A 13,453-nucleotide genomic window follows, 5' to 3' on the forward strand; every position below is an offset into this window, starting at 1 on the left:
GACAAGGTAAGTGCGTGGTTACAAACCTGCTGGAAGTGCTTTTCCTTCCATAAATAACCCTTTCAAGATTTTAATGTTTTGTACTAAAGAAAATAGGACTATATGACTATATGACTTGGATTCCTTAATGGGGTCTCTTCTGCTAAAACAATTTCAGACTGAATGTCCTTTGAACTCTCCACAACATTTGTATTTTTTAGGTAGAAATGAAGAATTCATAAAGGATCAATTTGATACATCACAAAATGAAGAAAGATCTTAACTACAAAATCCATTCTTATTTGGGGAAAAGCTACAACATTGTAAATAATTGTTACACAGGCTAATTCACTTTCCCTGGAAGTATGAAATTAAGAATCTGTTGTTGAGCATAAAGGCTTGTCCATAATACAAATCTTTTTCCCCAAATGCTGAGCTTGACTAACAATGCAATGTTACAAACCTATATTCTAATCTTTGGAATGCTGAAAAAGGCTCAATATACTCAGACTCCAATACATTTAAAGATACTAAGTATTTTTTGTAATCGGCACAATTAATAACACATGATACAGCACAACAGTGGGACAAAACCAAACAGGATTTGAGATGCAATGGTTATTAATGCCTCACGTATTCAATTTCAGGCACAAACGAATTTAAGACCGGTAATATCCATTATCACTTTCTTCTCTGCCCTATATTCAATATTTAAACAATTCTATTTTAGAATAGACTTTCCTGTGGCCTATACTCCTAGAAGCACATAATCCCCGCAGTCAATTAATAGGAGCAGTAATTCAAATGAGATGCCAAGCAGGCTGATGAGGGAAAAAAAACTCTTGATGAAGGAAAAGGCTGGTTTAAAAGAGATGAGAGAGCAGGACACCTTGTTAAAGGTATTGGTTTCAGAAATCGGATAATCCTGGATTTGCATTCTGGCTTCACCAGGCAAACTTTGGATAAGTGATTCATCCTGTCTAAGCCTCACTGTCCCCATTCTTTAAAGTGGGATAATGATATTCCTTGGAAGAGTTACTAGCACAGAGCATGTCACCATATGGTTTTAGTCACTGCCACTGTTTTGGGGCCGTATCCATTGCCACCTTCCTGCCCTATGCATTTCAATGGGCTTCACTGTACACCAAATACTGAGCAATCAGAATGGGGCTCTATTTTTCTTTAGCCTGGAAAAATGTATGGATTTTCCTTTCAGTACCCTTGGTTTTATGACTGCAATAGAACCTGTGCCAGGTCCTGTAAGATGAATATTGCACTCTGCAGAGTTATCCTGGAGGCTGCCCTACAGTACATACATGCCATAGTTCAAAAAGTCTCCATGGTGAAAAAACAAAATTATCAATAACATAAGATTTTCCAAGGCAATGAAAAAAGAGCGACTAAGAATTTTTCATCCTGTCCTACTAAGTACAGAGTCATTAGGACTCAAGTTTACATTCCCCCTTTCCATAAGGGTATGGAAAGCACAGATTAGTTTTCTTCACTATTATTGTTAATGTAATATAGCTGAAAAAATAAAAATATGACAACAAACACAATTTACCCTAGGATTTTCCATTTTGTGAAGATTTTCAGAATAATGGTTCATATACTTTCTTAATTTTATTATTTTTAGTTATACATGACAGGAGAATGTATTTTGACATATTATATGTACATGGAGTATAACTTCCCATTCTTGTTGTTGTACATGTGGAGTTACACTGGTGGTGTATTCATATATGAACACAGGAAAGTTACACCTGATTCATTCTACTGTCTTTCCCATTCCCATTCCCTCTCTCTTCCCTCCATTCACCCTGTCCAATCTGGTGAAACTCCACACACCTTCCCCTCTCCCCATATACCTATTGTGAATCAGCATCTACATATCAAAGAGAACATTCAACTTTTGGGTTTTGGGGATTGGTTTATTTCACTTAGCGTGATAGTCTCCAGTCCAGTACAGCAAATGTCATAATTTCATTCTTCTTTATGCCTGAGTAGTAGTCCGCCATCTATATATACTACATTTCCTTTATCCATTCATCTGTTGAAGGGCACCTAGGTTGGTTCCATAGCTTAGCTATTGTGAATTGAGCTGCCATAATCATTGATGTGGCCGTGTCACTATGGTATACTGATTTTTAAGTCCTTTGGGTATATGCTGAGGTGTGGGATAACTGGGACAAATGGTGGTTCCATTCCAAGTTTTCTGAAAATCTCCATACTGCTTTCCAGAGTGGTTGCACCAATTTGCAGTCCCACCAGCAATGTACCCACATACTTTCTTTACAAATAGCAGGAGTTGACTGTTGTGAAGGAAGAACATACCTAACAGACTTATGATACTGGGCTGTTTCTTTCTCTGTGTTTCTTTACATGGGGCATAATTCTGGAATTACATATTGAAGTGGGGAGGTTGCAGGGGAATTCTATAGCACGTGTTTCTCTTGGGAAGGAGTGTGTGTCTTCTGTCTGCCTTGTGAAGAAGCTAGAGACTATTTCTGTTTTTGTGAAAACTTCACACAGGATAACAGAATTGAAGAGATTCTGCCCTAAGTTTTGCATCCAACACCATTGCTACCCATGTGCATTCTCTATATCTCAACCTTTTCCTAGTACACTCACAGCATGATGGTAGGAACTCAGAGGTGTGGAGTAGCATTTTCTAACTCAAGTCATATTATAATAGCCTTCTTCAGAAAACCGACATACTCTTCTCATAGGCTTATATATACTTCATTGGACTCTCAGTTTCCTCACATATTGTATTTCATTATTAGTTTTAAAACTTCTTTTGTGATTATTAAAGTAATAAAAGTTCATTATAGAACCCTTGAAAACTAAGACAGTAGGAAAAACTCATTCATATCCCAATTCCCAGAAACACAACTATTCCCTAGAGCTCATTAGAAGGTGCAGTAATTAAAATGCTATGCAAAATATTCTACCAATGGCCTATAATCCCAGTGAATCAGGAGGCTGAGGCAGGATGATCACAAGTTCAAAGTCAGCTTCAACAACTTAGTAAGGCCCTAAGCAACTTAACAGCACCTTGTCTCAGAATAAAAATAAAAAGGGCTGGGGATGTGGTTCAGTGGTTAAGCATAATGGGGTTCAATCCCTGGTACCAAAAAAATAAAAAATCAAACAAAAAAAATCTATCAATGGAGAAACTCCATTTTAACAAATTCAACTTTAGGTGTTTTTCAAAATGCACTATGTTTGTAAAACTCATGGGTCATTAAAGTGTGGGCTTTTTAGTGGTTTTTTTTGAACATAGATTTTTTTGAAAGAATTCATGGTTTATGGGTAAGCTATCTTGCCTGAAATTATTCCCAAATCTAAAGAACTTTGTTTATGTAATTAACTTCGCAATGTCTACGTTATTCAAAAATAACAAAAGAAGATTAAGACACGGAAAAATAAACATTAAACAATTGTGTAGGTTTTATAAAATTACACAAATCTTTGACTGTTTGCTAAAATATTGACATTTTGTCCCTCTTTCCCTTCTTGTCTCCCTTCCCTTCTACTTCCTTGTAGTATAAACCTTCAGTCAAATTTATATACTCTGAAAATAGAAGATCTTTGAATCCATCCATAATTAGAATAAAAAATCAAATGGAATTGGCCATTAATAACAAATATAAGAAATTTCTAGTTGTGTAACCATACAGCTTCAAATATCTTATTTCATTGTGCATCAGTCCTAAGTGATATTGGCTTTAAAATGATGTAAATTACCAATAATTTATTTAAAAACTTCCTTGCATACTATTTTCTGAGAAGAAGGCAGAAGTTTCACTAGTATATTTTAGAGATGATGTTGCCTTCAGTGTAGTGTCTGCAACTAAAAGATAAGTCTTCCAGATGTTATGGCAGTTACTAAGAGAAGAATGGGTCTTATTTTAATATATGCAGGATGGTATTTATGTTAATTTTGCATAAAACATTCAAAGAAAATGTTAGGATATCCCTTGTCATCAACTGTGAATTTGAGTTTCAGGACTTTAAGCATTTTTAGACTGTGTATGTTGAAACATTCTAGCATCTAATATTGCTGACTACACAGCCTTTTTTTCTGATTGCGCATCCCTGGGTTTCTAACGGAATGCAAAGGAGAAAAGGAAGAAAGGGCGTTTAATGAATCGCAAGACCATGACTTAGAAATGTGATTAAGTCTGGGCTGACGAACAAAAGCACAGGAAGACTCCACATCAATGGCATGTGATTATGACAGGCATAAACACTAACCATTATCAATTGCCCACATGTTTCCAAGGATTGGTCCCGTTTGTCTCCAGCGAATCCTAGTGTCTCGGGTTAGTGCTGCGTTAGGGAGGGGAATAGTTATTCGGTTCCACCTGCAAGAAATTTAGCACAAAACCAGTTTCACAACTATGTTCACATCTTTTGAATACATTTTATATGCTTATGATATTCCCATCTCTATGTGCTTGTAATAGCACTAAAGTTTGCCAATAAACTCTTTACATTCACCTATGGAATTTGTATGTAGATTTAAAACAGGCATACAACTTGTAAAAGCACCCATATCATTCTAGAGTAGTGAGTTTATTCTTCATAGCAAGTGATATTTATTTTGTTTTTAGTCATTATTTTTATAAAATGTCTGTTTTTTAAATTTATTTTTAATTGACATATAAATTTATATATTTGTAATGTTTAAATCAGGTTTACATCATTGTTAACACCTTAGATATGGAAAATAACCTATGGAAATAATCTGTGTGTAGATGGGGTGCTGATTAGCATCAATAACTTTTAAATTTTTTTGCTACCCCTTGCCACTGCACATTTAAAAAGGGGCTAAAAAGAAAACATTTCCCAGCTTAATTTTGCTGTTCTTGTAAATATTTTTACTATGTAAATAGTATTTATTCTGTTAAGTGGCAAGCATTGCAAAATCATCTTTAATTCTATAAGAATTCCCAAAGGGATACATTTCTTGTCCTTAATTTATGTGGAAAATAGTAGAAAGTTTCTCAGAGAGAATGCATGTCACTATCCAGATAGTAGATGGCAGAATAACATTTAAACTCAGGTCTAATTCCAAAACTTAACTTTCCTTTACTTATCTGTGCTCTTTCCATGAGTCTTATTTTGGCAGTAAAACTTTTGGTAATAATCACAGGATTGCTCTATAGAATTTAAATTCATGTAGTCCAAAATATAAGTCAAGTACATAAAGAATGAATGATTTTACTAAATGTGATCTTGCATCAGTCTTAGTAAAAGTATTTTTTTTCCTCTCTCTCCTTAGTGATGTCACTTTTAAGGAGAAGTCAGATTCCTTATCTATTAGGTAAAAAATGCTGTAGTTTCTATATTACTCATTAATTTTCATTATGCAGCATGGAAAGAATGTACTCACCCACTGTAGTTTTCAGAGGAGTAGATGGTGCTGTGGGGGAGGTGAGGGCCAGCACAGATCTCAGGTAAGCATTCAGTGTGGAGAAGGGACCAGGAGCGCCCATGGTTAGTAGAAAACTCCAAGCTGACACTAGTAACACCAGAAACAAATCAACACAAAAGCAGCGAAAATTTTTAAAAAATATTTTTCATCTCTGCCTAAATACATTAAACATTTTTAGAACTAGTGTGAAATTTCTTTAAGACAGCTGTTTACTAAATGATTGTTTTCTCTTTCCCCAGGTCTGACCAGCCTTCAAAGGGCAAGCAGTTAAATTACTGCTATAATAACAAACTATGTTTGAAGGACAACAAATGGTAACTTGAGTCTGAGCTCTTGAATTTGATAGATGGCAAAGCAATTACCATGTCTCACACTGTCACTTCATCCTGTGAATGTGAGACACAAAAATTCTTAGAAAGGATCCCAGCAACACTTCTGCAAGTGAAACTGAGAAGTCAAAGCTCTTGAAGTGCTAATTGATTTCCCTGCCTATTACTAGGGGGTCACTAGCCAACATGAGGTCAAGCTTGTTTTCAGTGGTATCTCTATCTCTCAGCAATCTGTTGTAATGGATGGCTGCCACAGCACATGCACACACCTCATTCCTAAGATCACACTCTTAGAATGAAGCCAATTCCTACTTAAAATCTACCCAATCATAACCCACGTATTAACTGAAGGACTTTTCTTTTGGGGAAAATGTGTATTTTATTAATGGATATTTTATTAAAAATTCAGCTACATGCCTACTAAGAAATTCTCTGATTTAATAGCCAAGTCCACATGTTCATTTTTAACTAAGTTAGTTCACCCACAAAACAGGGTTTCCTACCTGTTCCCAGGTTGATGTGTTCCACATCCCAGATTAATAGAAAACTGTATCATGTGAGACATTGTAGAAGGGAGAACAGGTAAGACGTGGAAAAAGTCTACAGCCCAGACATTCCTATTATGTCCTTGATGGTTCTTTTGCCTGAGACAAAATTTGGTAGCAGGAGTCTGAAGTTCAGGGTTGATGACCACAGACACCAAAGATGGAACCTTCCAAATAAAAGAAACCAAAATCACTCATAATCTTTCCTGTGTTAGTCAATATGAATTCTCCTAGGTTCTCTCTAGTAATAACTAAATACATAACTGCCATCTATTGAGAATCAGGCAATGTCCTTTGTGTTCTGTTGTTATTTCATGTAGAAGATGCCATCAAGGAGCATTTGTTTCAGTGACTCAGAATCCCTCCATTGAAGACAAGTGGGGCCCCTTGTGTGTGATTAGGCTCTCTGCTCAAAGACAAATTGGTCTAAGGTTTTTAAAAGTTATCAAAGTATGTTTACCCATTTTATCTACTTTAGCACAAGACAAAGGCAACTTGACATTTACTTGGCTTTATCAATAGTGCTTTGAAAAGTGGATTTGTATGATATTAATGGTTATCCAAATAGGTATTTTGAAAATAGTACTCTAAGCAGAAACAGTCAGAGCCAATGAGTTACTACATAATTTACATAATCGATTTGGTCTGAGACATGCAGATACCAGAGCAGATATAAACCTACCATGTCACTGATGGAAGAGTACTTCACTATGAAATCCCAAGTAGTATAACTTGGGAGCATACTGGATATTTTCTCTAGTTGTTTCCAGTGTTGGCTCTGTTTAACCTCTTTAAAGTTCTATGGTACCATCAATGTGAACAGAAAGCTGACTAATAATAAGCATGTGGGTATAGTCTCAGTACAAGTAAATCTACTATGATAAAAAACAATTTTAATTGTACATCCTGTAATAAGCATCTCACATGAATTTGAAGATATTTGCAAATAACCAGAGATAACATTTGTCCTATATCCAAAGAGCAAAGGAAAAAGGTCAACCTCAGTCACTCTAATTAGCAAAGAAGAAAGAAAAGGTAACAATAACAATACTGCTACAATGTCATCTACCTAAGAAATCTCAAAAGGCTGGATAGATACTCATTATGCTTGATAGCAAGGCTGTAAGGCTGCATAATTACAGTCATATTTAGAGCTTTCCTGGGGACAAGAATAACTGTCAGAGTATTTGGTTCCATTTTATTGTTGCTGATGGGTTATAATTCTTTCCTTTTGATAAAATCTAATTTTTCATTTGTATCAGAAATAAAAGTGAATATTAAAATGTCCATGTCACTTTAAAAAAAAAACCTGGCAATTTCTTGGGCTGTTCAAAGAGAGATTTATTCTCTGCATCTAGCATAGTCTTCATGGTTTTGACTTTGGCTTGTCTGGGGAGTTGTGAGGTGAGCATTTGGCACAAGGATTGGAATTTGTACCTTATATGAAGAATAGGAAAGGGTATCCAGTGCAATGTGCTCTTTTCTTCCTTCAATCTTTGCATACAAGATGATGTCATTTTCATGAGAATTTCCAGGGTCACAAATTCCTCCTGTACCAAGCCAAAATTTCATGGTGTTAGTACTAACTTGCAGCCCCAAACATCAAATACAGTGTTAAATTTCAGAATAAGAAATAACTATGGTACCCAAATGTCACTTAAGAATAATCCTAAATGAAGATAACCAAACCCAAGGAAATCATTTATGAAGATAGTTCAGATGAGCCCCACTAAAGACTTGATATTTGTGAAGGTCAAAGTAACTATTTGCTTAGTGGGATTAAATAAATGTCTGTGTTGAGCAGTGACCACATGTCCCTGTTTCAAACCACTGTTAAAAATGATACACTTTTGGGGAAGGAAAGGGGAAATACTGGGGACTGAATTAGAGCAAATAATATTCCATCCTTTTATATATTATGTCAGAATGAATTCTAGTGTTACATATAACTAAATGAATCAATAAAAAAGAAGTGCTCTTGCTTTTTAATAAACCATGACTTTCTTATATTTGAGGTCTTTATGGTCAAAATTCAGAAGTTATTGATTACGGTTTTAAAACAAGTTTGGTGATAAACTGCATTGAAGACTTCTAAAGTCATTCAGACTGTTGCAAAGTAATACCTATTGTATTTTAGCATATATATTTGTATTTTAAGTGCAGTTCATTTTGCATTTTTCAATTTTATATTTGGTACCTCATTCAATTATTGGAAGACGCACAGAGTAGTTTATTCACTATCACTCTACTTCACAGTCACAGGAAATGATATACTATTAGAACTGGAAGGTACTTCAAATTATTCTGGATAATGAAATTAAGATTATGCTGATGATGACTTGAATAACAGAGAAGGTACCAGAAGCGCAACATCATTTAACTAGGTGGTAAAAGCCATGAGTAGGTGTAATTCTTTTGCCCTTTGATCTTTTACCCTTTGATCCTCTGTATTTAGTCAGTTTTGTTTGTTGCTGTGATCAAAAGACCTGACTGCAATAATTTAAGGGAGGGAAAGTTTATTTGAGGCTCACAGTTTCAGAGATTTCAGTCCATAGACGGCCAACTCCTTTACTCTGGGCCTGAGGTGAGGCAGAACATCATGGTGGAAGGATACAGTGGAAGAAAGCAGCTCTGGATAGAGCCATCAGGAAGCAGAGAGAGAACCCTGCTCACCAGGGACAAAATGTATACCCCAAAGTCATACTCCCAGTGACCTACTTCCTCTAGCCACACCCTACCTGCCTGGTTAGCACCCAGTTAATCCATTCAAGTGAACTAATGCATTGTTTCAGTTAAGGTTTTCATAACCCAATCATTTCACCTGTAAACTTTCTTGCATTGTCTCTCACACATGAGCTTTTGGGGGACACTTCATATCTAAACCATAACACTCTGTTCTTTTCACTACTGTACTTGGACAATAATTCTTGCTATTTCTGACTTCTAACAATTGTCTGAATAACTTGGCTTTTAAAGGATAGCATGCTTAACTAGACACTTCTCCCCACCCACCATTATCCTTCATATTAGTCACAATCATAACAAGGGGAGTGTGAAAGTGTACATGCAATTACTGGAAAATATTCTATCCTTAAGGCCCAAAGTTTATAACATTAACTTTTTACTTTTACTATTATGTAAAAAATTCCTTCAGTTCTTAAATCAGCCACCATCAATGTTAATTTTTATCTACAGGTACCTGCTACTGCTAGCACTCTATGGTGCTAGAAATGCAATCCCAGAATTCTAGAATGAGATTACCCTTTGGGAAATAACCTAGTAAAATAAATAATGGTTGAGACACACCATGTGAAATAAAACACAACAAGAAAGTGTCAATTACTTATAAATATTTGATTCAAACTCCATCTTGGGAAGAAATGATTTGCTAAGTGATGTTATATATCAGTACAAGAAATCTCACAATAATAGAAGAGATATTAGCAAAAAAAGAAGGGCATCAGAGAGCAAGACTTTCACAGGATGTCCATAGCCTGGACAGGAATAAAAGGGCTGTTAATAACCAAGGCAAGTCATGGGGATTTCATTTGGCAAGATGTGTCCTTCAGTGAAGAATGATTATCAGATTATCATAGTTCTGGAACTCTTGCCATTAAAATGACTGGGTGATAGATATATTCAATTTGATCCTATAAACACTGTCTATTCCTCCATGCTTAGAAGTTAAAATTGTCATACCTATTGATAAGAATTATGATTTGTCCATAAGCCTCCTCAGAGCTTATAACATGAACCAGTCTCCAAGATCCCATTTCTGGGGTCATTAAGAAAATTGATTTTTCTGAATCTATAAACCTGAGACATACATAGTTGACAGTAATGACCCCACCAATGTCACCAGTGAAGGCCATTTTGATTGGCAAGCTGTCTTATTTATATGACATCCTTATTTCATCTTCCTAAAATCTAAACTACTAGCTTAATAGATGCCTTGTATTTGGCTTTGGAAATATACTACTAGACTTATATTGTGCAAATACTCCTAACTAAATTCTCCTAGGTTAATCCTAAAATTATTTGGCATTTATGAGCAAATCCAGTGGAAGCAACCCAAGAAATTGGCTCAATGGCAGAGAAGCCAGGGTCTGGCTTGAAAACTAAGTTTCTTTAAGACAGACTAGATGATTCTGGGAGTTTGCTACCACAGTATCTAGTTGAGCCAGAGAATGAGGAAGTTTGCACACATTCTCACTCTATTGATGTGTTCCTAGAGCTGCTCAGAGGGTTGTGGGATAGCAGTAAGTTACGAGGTGGAGCTGTGGGACATTAACGTCCGTATTTGGTCAAAAAGTTTTGGAAAGCAGATTGAGATCCCAGCTCATAACACACTAAATTTATAGTTCAGTCACTTGTGAGAAAATCTGCCCAATAACCTACTTAATTCCCAAGGAGGATGGAGGAGAGTGACTCTGGGTGGGATGACAGGGAGGTGATCTTCAGCATAGAGAATGCCACAGAGAGAAAGATCAACCAGGATAAGGGCTGAGATCACTAGGGGCTTTTGAGAGAGCATTCCAAATGTGCAACACCTGGGAAGCCAAAGCCCATGGAGTTTTAAAAAAAAAAGATATCACTGAACTAGAATATGTTCAGTGTAGAGTTAAGAAGAGATACGGTCCAGATCTTGAAGGAAGGTATCTGTGACTTTTCAGTTTCATAAAGAATTGATGTTGCAAATGATGGAAGGCAATGTCTGGACCAGGGTTTTCTTTTAGGCCAGACTTTTAGAGTATTACTAATGTAAGAGTAATAATGTTTACTTTTTCTTGAGCACTTACAGTATGCCATGATAATACAAGTATTACCTTCTTTCACTTCATAACAACATTTCTGGGTAAGTATTAACATGTATCCATGTTGCTGAGAGAAGTTGAGATCAAGAGAGGTTATTGTATTGGTAAGCTTTGTGTCATTGTGACCAAAACACCCAACAAGAACAACTTAGAGAAGGAAAAGTTTATTTTGGCTCATGGTATCAGAGGCCTCAGTCCACAGATGACTGCATTGCTGTTGGCCCAAAATGAGGCATAAAATCATGGTAGAAGATCATGGAAGAGGAAAGTTGTTCAGTTCAAGGCATCCAGGAAGCAGAGAGAGTTTGAGTACAAGGATCTAGGGATAATATAACCCCCAACTGCATCCCCCGCAGTGACATACTTCCTCCAGCATATTCTACCTGCCTATTGTTACAACTCATTAATCCATTTAAATTATTAATCCATAAAATGAATTAATCCACCAATTAGGTCACAACTATCATAATCTAATCATCTCACCTTTGAACATTCCTGCATTGTCTCATACATGAGCTTTCTGGGGACACTTCATATCCAAACTGTAACAAGTACATAATGAGCCCATATTACCAAAGTCAGGTCTGTATTTAATGTTGTTTAGTTTAACTTCAAATTTACACTATTAATCAGAAGGGGAGTTTTGGATGATGGTATGTTTTTCTGTTTGTTGTTTGTTAAGTGGTTCTGGGGATTGAACTCAGGACCTCATGTATGCTAGGCAAGCACTCTACCACTGAGCTATATCCCCAGCCTGGATGATGGCATTTATAAAGCATTAACATTTGGCATGTTAGATGTGTTTGGCATAAGTAAATTGGCATATAATAAAAATTTACTGTATTAAGTAATATAGAACTGAAAATAGAGAAAGTAGATATGATGATGATAATGTACATCTCATCCCAATGGATGCTTATTGCTCAAGGTCAACAACCCATTGAGAACATCTTATGATTTTGACATTCATATCATTGTTTTTAGCATTTTATTACACACTTCAATGTTGTGATAAGTACAGTTAGTAAAGTCATGGTAAATGATGATCTCTGGGGGAAAGGATCCATGAGAAAACAAAATTCCCTTTTAGAAAAATCAGATTTTTTTCCTAAATTGAGCACTGAACACATTTGAAGGCTTACCAGGAAAAAGAACTACAAAGGTGAAAGGTCCCAGATGATGTGGGTTTGGTGCACCACACCTAAAGACAGGACCCGAATTATCAGTTCTCTGTGATTTCATTAGCTTTTCCCCTGTACCCTCTGTGCTTTCCTAAGGTGACTCCATGAACTGCATCTGCTTTTCAGAGAGAAGCAAAACATGTGAGAGCCTCACCCAGCCCAGAATGGCAGAAGAAGGTCCAAAAGGATCCAGGACATTAAAATGATGATAGAGTTTATCTGAAAGAGCCCTCTGGGGGCAATTTATCAGTTTTGCGAAGTTCCAGTGACATCAGCTCCTTTAGCTCCATCACCTTTGATGCATTGTGGAAAGTAGCACTCAGGGGACATCGTGTATAGCAATGAACACAAGAAATGATCTCAATAAACACTAGATGAATGGCTGGTTTTTAAGTATTTTAAATATTATTTTAAATAGCATACTTAGAAAGTGATTTTTTTTGAGGTTTTACTATTTGCAGAGCACTGGACTAGAAGAGGAAATACATCTTGACCTCAGAAAGTTTGTTATTTAGTGAGAACAGTATATAGGAGTCTCTTCTATTCCTGTTTTTTTTTTTTTTTTCCATAGTTTGTTTCCCATGGTCAGCCACAGAAAGAAAATACTAACGCTTCAGAAAGAGAAAGAGAAAGAGAGAGAGAGAGAGAGAGAGAGAGAGAGAGAGAGAGAGAGAGAGAGAGAGAGAGAGAGAGAGAGACGGAGAGGATCTTTACATAATTTTTATTGCAGTTTATTATTATAATTGTTCTATGTTATTAGTTGTTGTTAATCTCTTATTGTGCCTAATTTATCAAACTTTATCATAGGTACGTATTTGTGTAAAGAACCAGTAGGTAAAGGGTACAGTACTATCTGTGGTTTCAGACATCCATTGGAGATTTTGGAACATATTGCTAAGGGGGATATGTTGCTCCTTATCTGAAAGAATGACCATTAGAAGTAAACTGTGTTGTGCTGCCATGGTTGCAGTAAAAATTCAGGGGAAAGAGATACAAGTGTGGGCTAAAAGAGCTGGGCACATTGTAGATGCTCGGTAAATAACTTGTTGGAGGAACAATAAACAAATAATCAAATGAATGATGTCTGTTAGGTTAATTTTGTCTTGTTCATTGCATTCTGACTTTTAAAAACAGTGCTGGATACTGGCCCTCAGTGAATTTG

At 36.1% G+C, this 13,453-nt stretch overlaps 1 protein-coding gene across 3 annotated transcripts in view; it reads right to left on the reverse strand.

Moving 5' to 3' along the window:
* RELN (reelin) overlaps positions 1–13,453 on the reverse strand; it is a 472,616-nt gene that overhangs the window by 147,565 nt on the left and 311,598 nt on the right. For all 3 annotated transcript variants that reach the window (XM_079149959.1, XM_079149958.1, XM_079149957.1), the window contains exons 13-16: positions 7,734–7,846; positions 6,255–6,463; positions 5,381–5,509; positions 4,240–4,349 (exon numbers count right to left, since the gene is read on the reverse strand). In XM_079149959.1, coding sequence (XP_079006085.1) covers positions 4,240–4,349; positions 5,381–5,509; positions 6,255–6,463; positions 7,734–7,846 — 561 coding nt within the window. The remainder of the gene's footprint in view (positions 1–4,239; positions 4,350–5,380; positions 5,510–6,254; positions 6,464–7,733; positions 7,847–13,453) is intronic.

Source organism: Sciurus vulgaris (genome assembly GCF_902686455.1).
Source record: "Sciurus vulgaris genome assembly, chromosome: 8".
NCBI lineage: Eukaryota > Metazoa > Chordata > Mammalia > Rodentia > Sciuridae > Sciurus > Sciurus vulgaris.